Raw genomic sequence first — 14219 nt, 5'->3', positions numbered from 1 at the left:
ATGACATGATGAAGGCAATACATTAGGTAGAATCACCTACTCTTTGTTGCAGCAAGATGCTTGATGGCATGGGAGAGCTCTTCTGCACAAAAGGATGTTCCTGGTGCAGGCATTTGTGCCCCAGTGAAGAGATCATGCATGATAATGCAGTGGCCTTTCATTTCTATATTCTTCTGGTGCTCTCAGTGATGCTGTGGTAGGAACGCCACATGGATTCAGGGCCTGAATCAGGTGTCTGTAATCTTTGGCTGATTGCCTTTACAGTGCCATCATTTTTTTTTCAGCCATGGAGCACAAAGTCCTCAGAGGAGAATTGGAATTTTCTTGGCTGTTCTGCCCACCACCAGCTCCCCACCACTGACTTTGCAAGCTCCAAAAGGGCCAGCACTGGTGGGCACCAATGGACATGATCTCGACAAGGCCACAGGTTTTGATTCCTTTGCTTTGGAGACTGCGGCAGATGAGGGCAGCAAACTAAAGGAGGCCTTAAGATTGAAAAATGATTCCTCCCCTCAGCACCCAATGGCTGAAGTGCTGTTTAGATGTTCCAACCATGTTACAGCGAGGCCCCTTAAACAAGTTAATGGGCCAGATATTGTTGGAGTGAACAACGGTCGTTGGCATGTTTTTGTCTGCACCCTTTAACCCAATTTTATTTTGCGCAAGAACCTGCTGGGAGTGCCAGCTGATAGCGAGGGCAACTGGGACTTTAGGGAATGATGGCACAAACAATGTATTTCCTTAACCAAAACAGATTTAAGTATTGAGAAAAAAGCAGAGGAGGGGTAAATTAAAATGCAATCAGGTGCAGAAAGAGAAATAGAGAGGGAAAGATTTGATAAAAAGAGAAAGAAAATTAAGAACTAAAATTGAAAATTAAAAATGTGACATTTTAAAAATCGCTAACACCAGTTTACCATCTGCAGGAATTTTTAAATTGTCCTCTTTCTGGGCCAGAGAGATTGATTGACTAACAACTATCACAACGTTAAAAGGGTGCTTGCATTATTGGTTATGAGCCCTAAATTTCTGTGGCAAGTTCAACGGCCAATTAATGTGCAAATCCAGAAAATTCTTAAAAGGAACAGGCAGCTTGATGGAGAGATGGGCGGCACAGCGGCGCAGTGGTTAGCACCGCAGCCTCACAGCTCCAGCGACCCGGGTTCAATTCTGGGTACTGCCTGTGTGGAGTTTGCAAGTTCTCCCTGTGTCTGCGTGGGTTTTCGCCGGGTGCTCCGGTTTCCTCCCACAGCCAAAAGACTTGCAGGTTGATAGGTAAATTGGCCATTATAAATTGCTCCTAGTGTAGGCAGGTGGTAGGAGAATTGAGGGAAGGTGGGGATGTGGTAGGGGATGTGGGATTAATGTAGGATTAGTATAAATGGGTGGTTGATGGTCGGCACAGACTCGTTGGGCCGAAGGGCCTGTTTCAGTGCTGTATCTCTTAAAAAAATAATGCCATTAGTGCGATGCAGACAGAGTGGCATAAATTGACCAGAAAATTCTGAAGCTTCAAAACTCACCATGTATATCTTCATCCCTGAACTTGCTGGTCAGTTTGCACATGAATAATGACATGCATCATTACACCACCATTATCTTTCCAGGAAGATTTGAACCAATATTTGGGGCTTTAAGCAGCAATAGGTCTGCTATCAGACTGCCTCAAACCTGAAATTCTAAGACATAAAACTAACCATCACATGTTGATGTCAGGTAAACGTACAAATCTATCCTGCCAGGCCAGCTGCCTCTCAAATACTGCAAGTGGTCAACTGAATTTCAGGTGCAGAACACCTGAACACCTCTGATGGAGAATTTGCATGCTTGATTTGTATCTTAGTGTAATGTGAAAATAGCTGTGGTAGATTCATCTACAGCAGAGATGGAGGCCATTCAGTCCATACCATCCATGGGTGTACAATAGATTTTTGCTAATTGAAAGTTTTTGGCATGCAGCTTCATTACGGAGCTCAGACAGATAATGCAAGCACTTGGAATTCAGTGAGTGTCGTTGGTTTTGCCATCAGTGAAGTATTAATGGGCAGAAGGTCCTGCGACATGAGCCAGCCTCCACACCTGAATTCCCTGTATACAAACGGTGGACCTGCAATGTGAATTCATAATATCTATTCATCTTTGCCAGTGGGATGCCCTGCCAATAGGAAACAGAAGATATAACCAAGAACATAATCCTTCGTCATAAATTTTATAACTTTAGTCACAGTAAAGTAGATTTATTAGATAGAAATACACCAAGGGAATACTGTAGGTAGGTGGGCTAGATGTCTACAAAATTTATGCTAATCAATGTGACCGTTAACTTTTATCTTTCTGTGGATTCTGATTTTGCTCCAATCCCAAAAATACTTCAGTCAAACTCCATTAAAAAAATTGTTACAAAACCTGCCTAAGCTATTTTCCACAGCTCTGTCTGCATCTCTAGTCTACCACAAACAGTGAAGAAGCTCACCACTGAAAGAAGTTCAGATGTTTCCTAATGGAAAAGTGAGCATTCACAGATCAGAGGTGACAGCAGCATTGTTTATCTAGGACTAAGGAACATAAGCCACACCATTCCCATCTTACAGGACAAACCTTCTACAAAGCCTTTGTTGATGTTACTTTATAACCAAACATTAGAGGCTACATGAAAGCAGCAAGAGATGATTTTCCTAAAGGTTCCCTGCCTTTTTGTTGGTAATTGCCTGAGCTCCTCCCAATGATACTAGCATTGGATGAAATCAATGTCTTGTGGACAACAGGAATAATATTAAAATTTAGTTCATGTTTCTCTTTGTCTTTTTTTAAAAAAAGGAAAAATATCTGTACTTTGGGCAGCGCATTACCATTGTTCCATGTCATAAGCTGATTTAAAACAAAATGAAGAAAGTTATGTACCCTGTGACCAACTATGAGGCTAGATCCCCGTTTCCTTCTATTTAAAAAAAATTCTGATTTAACTGTGGCTGTTCTAGCTGATTTTATTGGAAGTCAAGTACTGCTGTGAATCTGTGATTTAAATGTATAGATACTTTTAATTTCATTTCCTGATGTTCAGTCATAGTCGTACAGCATACAGCCCACCGCGTCCATGCCGACCATAATGCCTATCTATACTAATCCCACCTGCCTGCATTAATTCCATATCCCTCTATGCCTTGCTCATTCAAGTACCTGTCCAGAAGCCTCTTAAATGTCACTACTGTTCCTGCCTCCACCACCTCCTCAGGCAGCTCATTCCAGATACCCACTATTCTTTGTGTGAAAAGTTTACCCCTTTGATCCCCTTTAAACCTCCTCCCTCTCACCTTAAATCTATGCCCTCTAGTTTTAGTCACCCCTACCATGGGAAACAGACTCTGGCTATCTACCCTATCTATGCCTCTCATAATTTTATATACCTCTATCATGTCCCCGCTCAGCCTCCTTCGCTCCAGGGAAAACAGACCCAGCCTATCCAATCTCTCTTTTTAACTCAAGCCCTCCAAACCAGGCAACATCCTTGTGAATCTTTTCTGCACCCTCTCTAGCTTAATCATATCTTTCCTGTAGTGCGGCGATCAGAACTGCACACAGTACTCCAAATGCGGCCTAACCAACATTATGTACAACTGTAACATGACGTCCCAACTCTTGTACTCAATGCTTCGGCCGATGAAGACAAGCATGCCATACGTCTTCTTCACCACCCTGTCTACCTGTGTTGCCACTTTCAGGGAACTATGTACTTGCACCCCAAGGTCTCTCTGCTCAAGAACACTCCCCAGAGCCCTGCCATTTACTGTATATGTCCTGCCCTGGTTTAACTTCCCAAAGTTTAACACTTTTTTCTATTAACCTTTTCAAAGAATAGTACAGCACAGGAGGCCATTCAGCCCATCGAGCCTGCATCAGCTCTTTTGAAGAGCAATCCAGTTAGTCCCACTCCCCCACTCTTACCCCATATTCGCGCATTTCTTTCTCTTTCAAGTACTTATCCAATTTCCTTTTGTAATTACTATTGAAGTTGTTTCCACCTTCCTATCAGGCAGCATATTCCAAATCCTAACCACTTGTATAAAAAAGGTTTTCCCTCATGTCGCAGAGTCATTAATGCAAAGAATGAGGCCATTTAACCCATAGAGTTCATGTCGGCTCTCCGTAGAGCAATTCAGTCAGTTCCATACCTCCACTCTATTTCTGTAGTCCTGCAAGTTTATTTCCCTCAAGTGCCCATCCAATTTCCTTCTGAAATCATTGATCATCTCTACTTCCATCAACCTCGTAAGCAGTGAGTTCCAGGTCATTAAAAGTCACTGCATAAAAAAGTTCTTCTTCACATTCCTCCTGCATCTCTTGCCCAAAACCTTAAATCTGTGTCCTGTCCCCTAGTCCTTGTACCATCAGCTAATGGGAACAGCTTTTCTTTGTCTACCTTATCTAAACCTGTCATAATCTTGTACACCTTTACCATATCAAATCTCCCCTCAATCTCCAAGGAAAACAAAACCGATTACAGGACAATATTTTTTAGATTTAGATTTTAGATTTAGAGATACAGCTCTGAAACAGGCCCTTCGACCCACCGAGTCTGTGCCAACCATTAACCACCCATTTATACTAATTCTACACTAATCCCATATTCCTATCACATTCTCACCTGTCCCTATATTCCCCTACCTATACTAGGGGCAATTTATAATGGCCAATTTACCTATCAACCTGCAAGTCTTTTGGCTGTGGGAGGAAACCGGAGCACCCGGAGGAAACCCACGCAAACGCAGGGAGAACTTGCAAACTCCACACAGGCAGTACCCAGAATTGAACCCGGGTCGTTGGAGCTGTGAGGCTGCGGTGCTATAGATGGGCTGGTAAGATGGGCGGAGCTGTGCAAATGGAATTTAATCCTGAGAAGTGTGAGGTGATGCATTTTGGGAGGACCAACAAGGCAAGGGAATATACAATGGGTGGTAGGACCCTAGGAAGTTCAGAGGGACCTTGGTGTACTTGTCCATAGATCACTGAAGGCAGCAGCACAGGTAGATAAGGTGGTTAGGAAGGCATATGGGATACTTGCCTTTATTAGCCAAGGCATAGAATATAAGAGCAGGGAGGTTATGATGGAGCTGTATAAAACGCTAGTTAGGCCACAGCTGGAGTACTGTGTACAGTTCTGGTCACCACACTATAGGAAGGATGTGATTGCCGTGGAGAGGGTGCAGAGGAAATTGACCAGGATGTTGCCTGGGCTGGAGCATTTCAGCTATGAAGAGAGACTGAAAAGGCTAGGGTTGTTTTCCTTAGAGCAGAGAAGGCTGAGGGGAGATATGATTGAGGTATACAAAATTATGAGGGGCATTGATAGGTTAGATAGGAAGAAACTTTTTCCCTTAGCGGAGGGGTCAATAACCAGGTTTAAGGTAAGGGGCAGGAGGTTTAGAGTGGATTTGAGGAAAAGATTTTTCACCCAGAAGGTGGCTGGAATCTGGAACACACTGCCTGAAGAGGTGGTAGAGGCAGGAACCCTCACAACATTTAAGAAGTATTTGAATGAGCACTTGAAATGCCATATTATACAAGGCTACGGGCCAAGTGCTGGAAAATGGGATTAGAATAGTTAGGTGCTTGATGGCCGGCACAGACACGATGGGCCGAATGGCCTGTTTCTGTGCTGTATAACTCTATGACTCTATAACCTAACCTTATAGCTAAACTCCCTCATCCCTGGAAGCATTCTGGTAAAATGTCACCTTTGGTTCTTTGTTTCTTTTGCCAATCACCTTAAATCTGTGCCCTCTAGTTATCAACCCCTCAGTCATTGGAAACAGTTTCTTTATATTTGCTCTATTTTGTTACTATTCACTCAGGGAAATACTGTGGACTTTTAGCCATTTCAAATATAAATATAAAAAGATACTAAGAAGAAAAATAAATCTGATATGTTATCTAAGCAGCTGAATAATTGGATGTAAAATATTTTATACGAATGTCATAAATAATCTGTTTTTATTTTGCAGGAAATCCAAATATTGGAATTCTTAAATATCAAGAAAAGTATTACACATTCTCCTCAAAGGAGGCTGCCACAGCTTTTGCTCAAAAGCCTGATTATTACATTGCTATTGCAGCAGAGGAAGCTAAGCACTCTGCAGAGCTTATTCAGCTGCTGGAGCTCCATCAACAATTTTCCTCAATCACTCCCTATTCAAAGGTATAGCAACCTTAGATGCTACTTCTAAAGTGACAAAAAAACATGCGTTTGCAGTCTCTGTCTCGTTCCAGTGGGATCGCGATTCCAAACTCCAAACTTTAGTCCAATAAATAGAAAATAACCTTAATATTACCAGCATTAAGAGCAGAAAAATGATGAACAAAACACCCAAAATACTGAGATTCTAGTAAAAAAAAAGTAGGTTTTTGAGTGGGTTAAATGTATGTTTAGACTCCATTCCCACTTTCTCACTTCTCCCTCTTCAGATAAGAGGCCATTTCTCTTAAAGCATTTTTGTTTTGTAGACAGACATTTTTGTGCACCTTTTAATTATCATACTTCAAATATTCAGTGTTTTGGAACAAGGTCCTGATGATGATCATATGCACAAAGTAGGTAAGTGGAATAAAAGAGATGAGCTAGAGACAGCAGAGAGGAAATAAGTAACAGCAACAGAGAGAAGAAGAAGAAGTAAAGAAAAGGTAAGAATGGGAAGCGAGGAGTACTAGAGACAGTAGAGAAACGAGTACAAATCTTCTGTTACTTCTGTTACTTGCTAGTCAGGATAGCTTGGTCTTGGATACACATAAAGTTCAAAAGTCAGCTTTGTCGTTAAACAAATTGAAATAAGTTAGAATATTTTTTGCACCTTCAATCTAAACATTTCCTTACCATTCTATCATAAAAACATCTGTATATCATACAGCGCCTTTCAAGACCCCAATACATCCCAAAGCACTTTATAGGCAATGAAATACTTTTGAAGCATTGTCACTGTTGAATGTAGGAATCAGAACAGTGGGAGGAAATTTTAAAATTAGGAAGACAAACTAAATGATTAATTTCATTTGTATTTGCACCTCAGGGCAAAATAAAGTTACTAAAGTTGCTGTTTGCATTGTCCCAAAGCTGCTATGGGTATGGACAGTGGGCAACCTTTCTTAACTCCAGATTCACACAAACTGTCATTGACACAATGCACTGTGACATGTGTCTGCAAGTTTCTTTATATGCCAGGTGTATACTGTGCTAATATTAAAAACAACCTTCAGTGCTAAATGTGATTAAAATTCCTTTTTGTGGTCAATTAATTTGTGGAGCTCTTTCTGCTCCTGCTCCAGTTATTATTGATTAACTTCTTTTGTTGTGTGTCCATTTGTCAAGTCACCTACATCAAAGTACCGGGCACTTTGCCATTGTTTTCTAAAAAGTAGGAACAGCTCAGATTGATAACTGTGTTTTTGGGAAGTTAATAATGAATCAAGAACTGCAACTCACTGAAGATAAAGTAAGCACAAAAACATTATTAGAAAAAACAATGGTACTAAAGACGGACAAATCCCCAGGACCTGATGGTTTCCACCCAGGGTTTTAAAGGAAGTAGGTGAAGAAATTACAGATGCTTTAGCCATAATCTTCCAAAACTCTCTCAATTCAGGAATTGTCCCTTTAGATTGTAAAACTGTGAATTCATCTTCTGATGAAAGGTCATTGACTTGAAATGTTAACTCTGCTTTTCACACCCCAGATGCTGCCTGACCTGAGTATTTACAACATGTTCTGTTTTTGTTTCAGAAAATTATAGATCTGCTAGTCTATCATCTATTGTGGGGAAGTTATTGGAATCTATAATTAAGGACAGAGTTTTGGTTTATTCGTTCATGGGATGTGGGCGTCCCTGGCTAGGACAGCATTAATTGCCCATCCCTAATTGCCCTTGAGAAGGTGACTGAGCACTTATAGAAATTTGGGCTGATTAGAGAGAGCCAACATATATTTGTAAAGGATGGGTTATGTGTAACGAACCTAATAGAATTTTTGATTAAATAACTAAAGCAGTAGACAGGAATCTCTATGGATGTAGTTTATATGGACTTTCGAGGAATTTGACAGGGTTGCATATAAGATACTGGGCTGAATTTCACCGCCCCCTCGATGCTGTGGGTTGCGGCACGGGGGCCAGTAAAATTCTGCGGGGAGAGGCCCGCCTTGGCCCGCGACGTCGAGAAGGGCCCTCCGCATATTACTGGTGACGGGGGGATCTCAGTGCAGCCCCCTGCTGCCTGGCGGCAGGCCCTTCATCAGCATATGTAAAGTAACGTTAATCATATGTAAATAAACTTACCTGCAGGCTGCGGCCATTCCACGCTGATATTACGGCCGCCGTTCATGCTCCGCACACCTTCGGAACTCCGCATGGAGTTTCGAAGTGAGAATTTGGTGGGGCCCCAATAAAATTCAGGCCACTGTTAGCTAAAATTAAAGTGCATGTAATTGAAGCCAAATTATTGACATGGTTAGGAGATTGGTTAGGTGGCAGAACACAGAATGTAGGGGTAATAGATGTGGACTCAAATTGGATGGAAGTGACTAGTGGTTTTCCAGAGGGATCTATGCTGGGCCTCAACTATTCACCATATTTATTAAGGACTTGGATAACACAATGAGGGGGCCATATATCCAAGTTTGTCGGTGACATAAAAATTGGTGCTATAGTAATTAGCGTAGACGAGAGCATAAAATTACAGAGACATTGATAGATTAAGTGAATGAGCAAAACTGTGGAAGATAGATTTCCACGCAGCTAAGTGAGTTCATCCAGTTTGGACCAAAAATGGATAGATGAGAGTATTATTTAAATGTTGTAAAGCTAGGAACAGTGGAGGTCCAAAAGAATTTGGGATCCATGTGCACAGTTTACTAAAATGTGGTAATCAGGTACAAACAATAATCGTAAAAGTTTCATAACTAGAGATCGAGAATATAATGGCGGGTGGGGGGGGGGGTGTGGTGGGGGGAGGATATTGCTATAGCTATACAAACCCTTGGTTAGATCTCTGTACTGTGTATTGTTCTGGTCACTGCACCTTAGAAAGGCTAGTTAGAAAGTTAGCCTTGGAAGGAGTGCAGTATAGATTCACCAGAATGTTACCAGGGCTATAAGGGTTAGATTATGAGGAGAAATTATATAAACTAGGCTTGCAGTCCCAGGAATGTAGAAATTTAATGGGTAACTTGATTGAAATTTATAGGATTTTGAAAGGAATTGATAGATAAGATAGAGAATTTTTTTCCGCTGGTGGGAGCACCAGGGGATACAACCTTAAAATCAGAGCCAGGTCATTCAGGAGAGAAGTCAGAAAATACTTCTTCACGGAAAGAATTCCCACAAAAAACAGTAGATGCTAACTCAAGGATATGGAGCCAAGGCAGGTTAAGATGCAGATCAGCTATAATCTCATTGAATGATGGACAGGCTCAAGGGGCTGAATGGCTTACTCCTGTTCCTATGTAACTAAATTCCTGGCTTTCTGCCTGGAGCTTCTCCTGCAATCCAGTTAGGGTCCGAAAGTCTTTGGTGAGAACTGGTGGGATGTGGGAGGAACCAGAGGACAGAATCCAGAGCACAAACTGATATGTCATAAAATTCCACTTGTAAGATTTGTAGCGTTTAGACTACCAGTAGCTCCAGGAAACCTCAGCACTTGGACGATGATGCTGAAGCAACCTTATTGTTACCATAATATAAACTTTATGCTTCTAAAATAATGAAGGTAATTTTAACCAAAAGCTTTACATTGGAAAAAAAGGGTGCTGTAGTTGAATTCATTGCCCCCTAGACCAGGACAGAAAAAAAAATCGTGTTCCCACTCCTTATTTCTGTCTAGTGTCCTATGATGGAAGATGTGCATGTGTGGACAGAATCAGACTTAGTTGTGAGGCAATCTGTAATTCCACAGTCTACTGAAGCTCATTATTCGGGATCACACATGGCCATTTAAGCAAGATACTGAAGAGCTGCTAGCATCATTCTTCAAGACAGGAGGAAAATTTTAATACACTTGATTTTATATCCTATTTATATTTTCTTTAAAATAATATTTGGGGGAGAGCATTGAAGACTAAGACAAGTAAACTATTTCTTACAATTCAGGCATTGCGGAACAAGTAATTTTTCTACAATTTGTCATCATTTTGCAGTTGGGTCTTACCCCTATTTTCTTTGTTTTCTAAATTCTAGGCAGTCAAATGCGTGAAACCTGCCACAAAATGTGACAGCAGCACACAAACTGACACTCACATCCTGCAGCCAAACCTTGTTAAATCATATGAATGGAATGAGTGGGAGTTGAGAAGAAAAGCAATTAAATTGGTAGGCATGCTTTTTAAAAAAAATGACATTTGAACTCATAATTCACCAACCAAAGCTACTATCAGTTGGCAACATCTATATCCATTTATCTATAAAAAGGTACACCAAGCATACATAGGTGACTCACTACATCGCACTCACACGTCACTTTGTTATAGATGCAATACAATCTTAAAACACTGAATACTGAATACAGTTGTAACTTAAAACTGACAAGCACATTTTCATTGTCAGTTTCCTCCACAAACAACAGATAATTCGGATGGATTTGACTCTATTTAGTCTACTAACAAAGTGAATTTGTGGCCTTAGCAGAATTAATATATATATATTATATATAAAATACATTATATGCTATAACACTCCTTCCTTTATAAAATAGCATAACACCTGCCTTATAGTGTGCAACACAATCGGAGAACCATAAGTATATCCATAATATAGCAAAGTCTTGCCTATAGCATGTAAGCGTAAGTATCAGCCTCACTTCCTTTAACACTTTCCCTGACATATTTTGTAACAGCTCACCTGTTGTAAAACAACTTACCTTCGGACTTACCAGGAGCAGTGTCACAACCAGACATATTTACATTACTTACACCTGATCTATGAATATCAAATTTGAGCCAATCAGAATGCAACAGATAAGCATAATTTAAATCAGCAAGTAGCAGGCAGGAATAATGAGTACTGTGGGCAATGACTGATGTCAAAAGTCCAGTTGCAAACTACTGAATATAACTTTTTTTTATAACAAATGTTATCTCCATGTAAAATACTATTAACAACATTGTGGTTGACATTAAATGTAATTAGGCTACAGAATAATAGCATTTTGAATTCTTCAATTTCTCAAGGCAAACCTGCGGCAGAAGGTCACACGCTATATGCAGACAAACCTCAGCCACATGAGAAGAGACAACACTTCCCAAGTCTACCTTCCAAAGAACAAGGCAATACAAACAAAACGAGAGAATTCCAGCAATGTACCCAAACCACAGGTCTTCTATGCTGGCTTGCGTGGAGGAAAAACTACAGAACCTACGCATGTGATCAAATACAACTTAACAAGAGCTATTGATGAAACATAAAACCGAACTCCCCTTATAAAAAGGAAAGCTTGATCTGTCTAACTACATTTTTATATTGGCTTCGACTATCAATTTTACAATTAAACTATAAACATGTTGCCACAATTTTTTTTTATAATGCTAATGTTGTGGAGATGGCACATTTAGTAGTTATATATTAATATATCCTATGTTAATTCCTGTTATTGTATTGCAGACATTTTAGCAGCATGTAACAGCCTGACAAGTACTAGCACAAAGTTATGAGTTTTTGAATAAAATTGATTAAGCTTGTTGATGTTGACGATGCCAGCTGCAGCCTGGGACTATTAAATTCAGGCATGCAGCAAAACCGCTTGAGGAACTTTAGATCATAAGATCATAAGAACTAGGAGCAGGAGTAGGCCGTCCGGCCCCTCGAGCCTGCTCCGCCATTCAATAAGATCATGGCTGATCTTTTCGTGGACTCAGATCCACTTATCCGGGCTCCCACCGTATCCCTTAATTTCTTTATTGTTCAAAAAGATATCTACCTTAGCTTTAAAGACGTTTACTGAAGAAGCGTCAACTACTTCACTGGGCAAGGAATTCCATAGATTAACAACCCTCTGGGTGAAGAAGTTCCTTCTTAATTCAGTCCTAAATCTGCTCCCTCTAATCTTGAGGCTATGCCCTCTTGTCCTAGCTTCACCTGCCAGTGGAAACATCCTCTCTCCTTGTATCTTATCTATTCCCTTCATGATTTTATATGTTTCTATAAGATCCCCCCTCATTCTTCTGAACTCCAATGAATATAATCCCAATCTACTCAGTCTCTCCTCATAAACCAACCCCCTCAACTCCGGAATCAACCTAGTGAACCTCCTCTGCACCCTCTCCAGTGCCAGTATATCCTTTCTCAAGTAAGGAGACCAAAACTGCACACACTACTCCAGGTGCGGCCTCACCAGTACCTTATACAGCTGCAACATAACCTCTCTGCTTTTAAACTCAATCCCTTTAGCAATGAAGGACAAAATTCCATTTGCCTTCCTAATTACTTGCTGTACCTGCAGACCAACCTTCTGCGATTCATGCACAAGGACACCTAGGTCCCTCTGCATAGCAGCATGCTGCAACTTTTTACCATTCAAGTAATAATCCTTTTTACTGTTACTCCTACCGAAATGAATGACTTCACATTTATTAACATTGTATTCCATCTGCCAGACCCTTGCCCACTCACTCAATGTATCTATGTTCCTCTGCAAAGTTTCACAGTCATCTGCACACTTTGCTCTGCCACTCATCTTAGTGTCATCTGCAAATTTTGACACCCTACACGTGGTCCCCAACTCCAAATCATCTATATAAATTGTAAATAATTGTGGTCCCAACACCGATCCCTGAGGCACACCACTAGTGACTGATTGCCAACCAGAATAGCACTCATTTATCCCCACTCTCTGCTTCCTGTTAGTCAACCAATCCTCTATCCATGCTAATACTTTACCCCTGACGCCATGCATCCTTATCTTATGCAGCAGCCTCTTGTGCGGCACCTTGTCGAAGGCCTTTTGGAAATCTAGGTACACCACATCCACTGGGTCCCCATTGTCCACCTTGCTCATTTGTCATCATAGAATTCCAAAAGATTTGTCAAGCATGACCTGCCCTTCATGAACCCATGCTGCGTCTGCCCAACGGGACAATTTCTATCCAGATACCCTGCTATTTCTTCCTTGATAATAGACTCAAGCATCTTCCCCACTACAGAGGTTAAGCTGACCGGTCTATAATTCCCCATCTTTTGTCTACCTCCCTTTTTAAACAGTGGCGTCACATCTGCTGTTTTCCAATCAACTGGGACTACCCCAGAGTCCAGAGAATTTTGGAAAATTACCGTCAGTGCACCTGCTATTTCTCCCGCCATCTCTTTTAGTACCCTGGGATGCATTCCATCAGGGCCAGGAGACTTATCAATCCTTAGCTCCATTAGCTTGCCCAACACTACCTCTTCCGTAATAATGATTGTTTCCAGGTTCTCACCTAGGTTCGTCTCTTTGTCAATTACTGAATTACTGGAGACTAAATTCACTAGCACCTTATAACAGATGTCAAAATGATTGGTGTGCCAGACTCGCATGCAAGAGAGAGGCCGGAGTCCATTTAAATTGGTCCTTGGCCTCATTGGAATAAATGCTATGGGTGCTCCAATACAGCTCGCCAGTCCCGAAGTGGTGGTGAGTGGCAAACAGCAGGAGTGTGAGTGCGAGCCAGCAGTGGCCTGCGGTATTAATGTGGAGGAAGGAAAAGCACTCTCGTTTCCTCTGGCTCCACAATAAAGTTTTTTTTAAAAAACTGCCAGTTTATTTGGAGGTCTCCAGCGATCCATTTATGGTCATCTCGTTAGGCCGTTGCAGAACTTGAAAATCTAGGTAAAACCTGTGCAGTACAAGTTCTGATTAGTTTAAACTAATTTAGAATATGGGTCCTGAAGTGGGCGCAGGACCCTCTTTTTAGTATTGAAGTCAACAGAAATGAAAACCGGAAGAGATGTGTAACGGGCAGCTGAATTGATATCGTCTGTTCTGCACTATCACCCAAAGTCAAAATCTATCTCAATGTTTTTTTTTCCAAATGAGCCTGCCTAAAAACTCTTGCTAATGTGCAGATATGTGTTAGGGATCTTGGTCCAGGTTGCCATCTGCCTGCTCCATGTCAAGGCTCCTTATATGGTGATTTATAGTGCTAATAAATTCAGTGGCTTAGTCAAATAATGCATCTGGTGCCTGGATGATGCAACTGCAGGTTGGGAGGCTTG

At 41.1% G+C, this 14219-nt stretch overlaps 1 protein-coding gene across 2 annotated transcripts in view; it reads left to right on the top strand.

Annotated features, from left to right (window-relative positions):
• Positions 1 to 11720, top strand: part of cfap206 (cilia and flagella associated protein 206) — a 70794-nt gene extending 59074 nt beyond the window's left edge. For both annotated transcript variants that reach the window (XM_068026646.1, XM_068026647.1), the window contains exons 11-13: positions 6000 to 6193; positions 10215 to 10346; positions 11204 to 11720. In XM_068026646.1, coding sequence (XP_067882747.1) covers positions 6000 to 6193; positions 10215 to 10346; positions 11204 to 11437 — 560 coding nt within the window. In that variant the 3' untranslated portion in view covers positions 11438 to 11720. The remainder of the gene's footprint in view (positions 1 to 5999; positions 6194 to 10214; positions 10347 to 11203) is intronic.
• Positions 11721 to 14219: the final 2499 nt, after the last annotated feature.

Source organism: Heterodontus francisci, chromosome 3, assembly GCF_036365525.1.
Source record: "Heterodontus francisci isolate sHetFra1 chromosome 3, sHetFra1.hap1, whole genome shotgun sequence".
In the NCBI taxonomy this organism is placed as follows: Eukaryota; Metazoa; Chordata; class Chondrichthyes; order Heterodontiformes; family Heterodontidae; genus Heterodontus; species Heterodontus francisci.
Note: the sequence above shows the minus strand (reverse complement) of the source record. Positions and strands in the feature narration are given on the sequence as shown.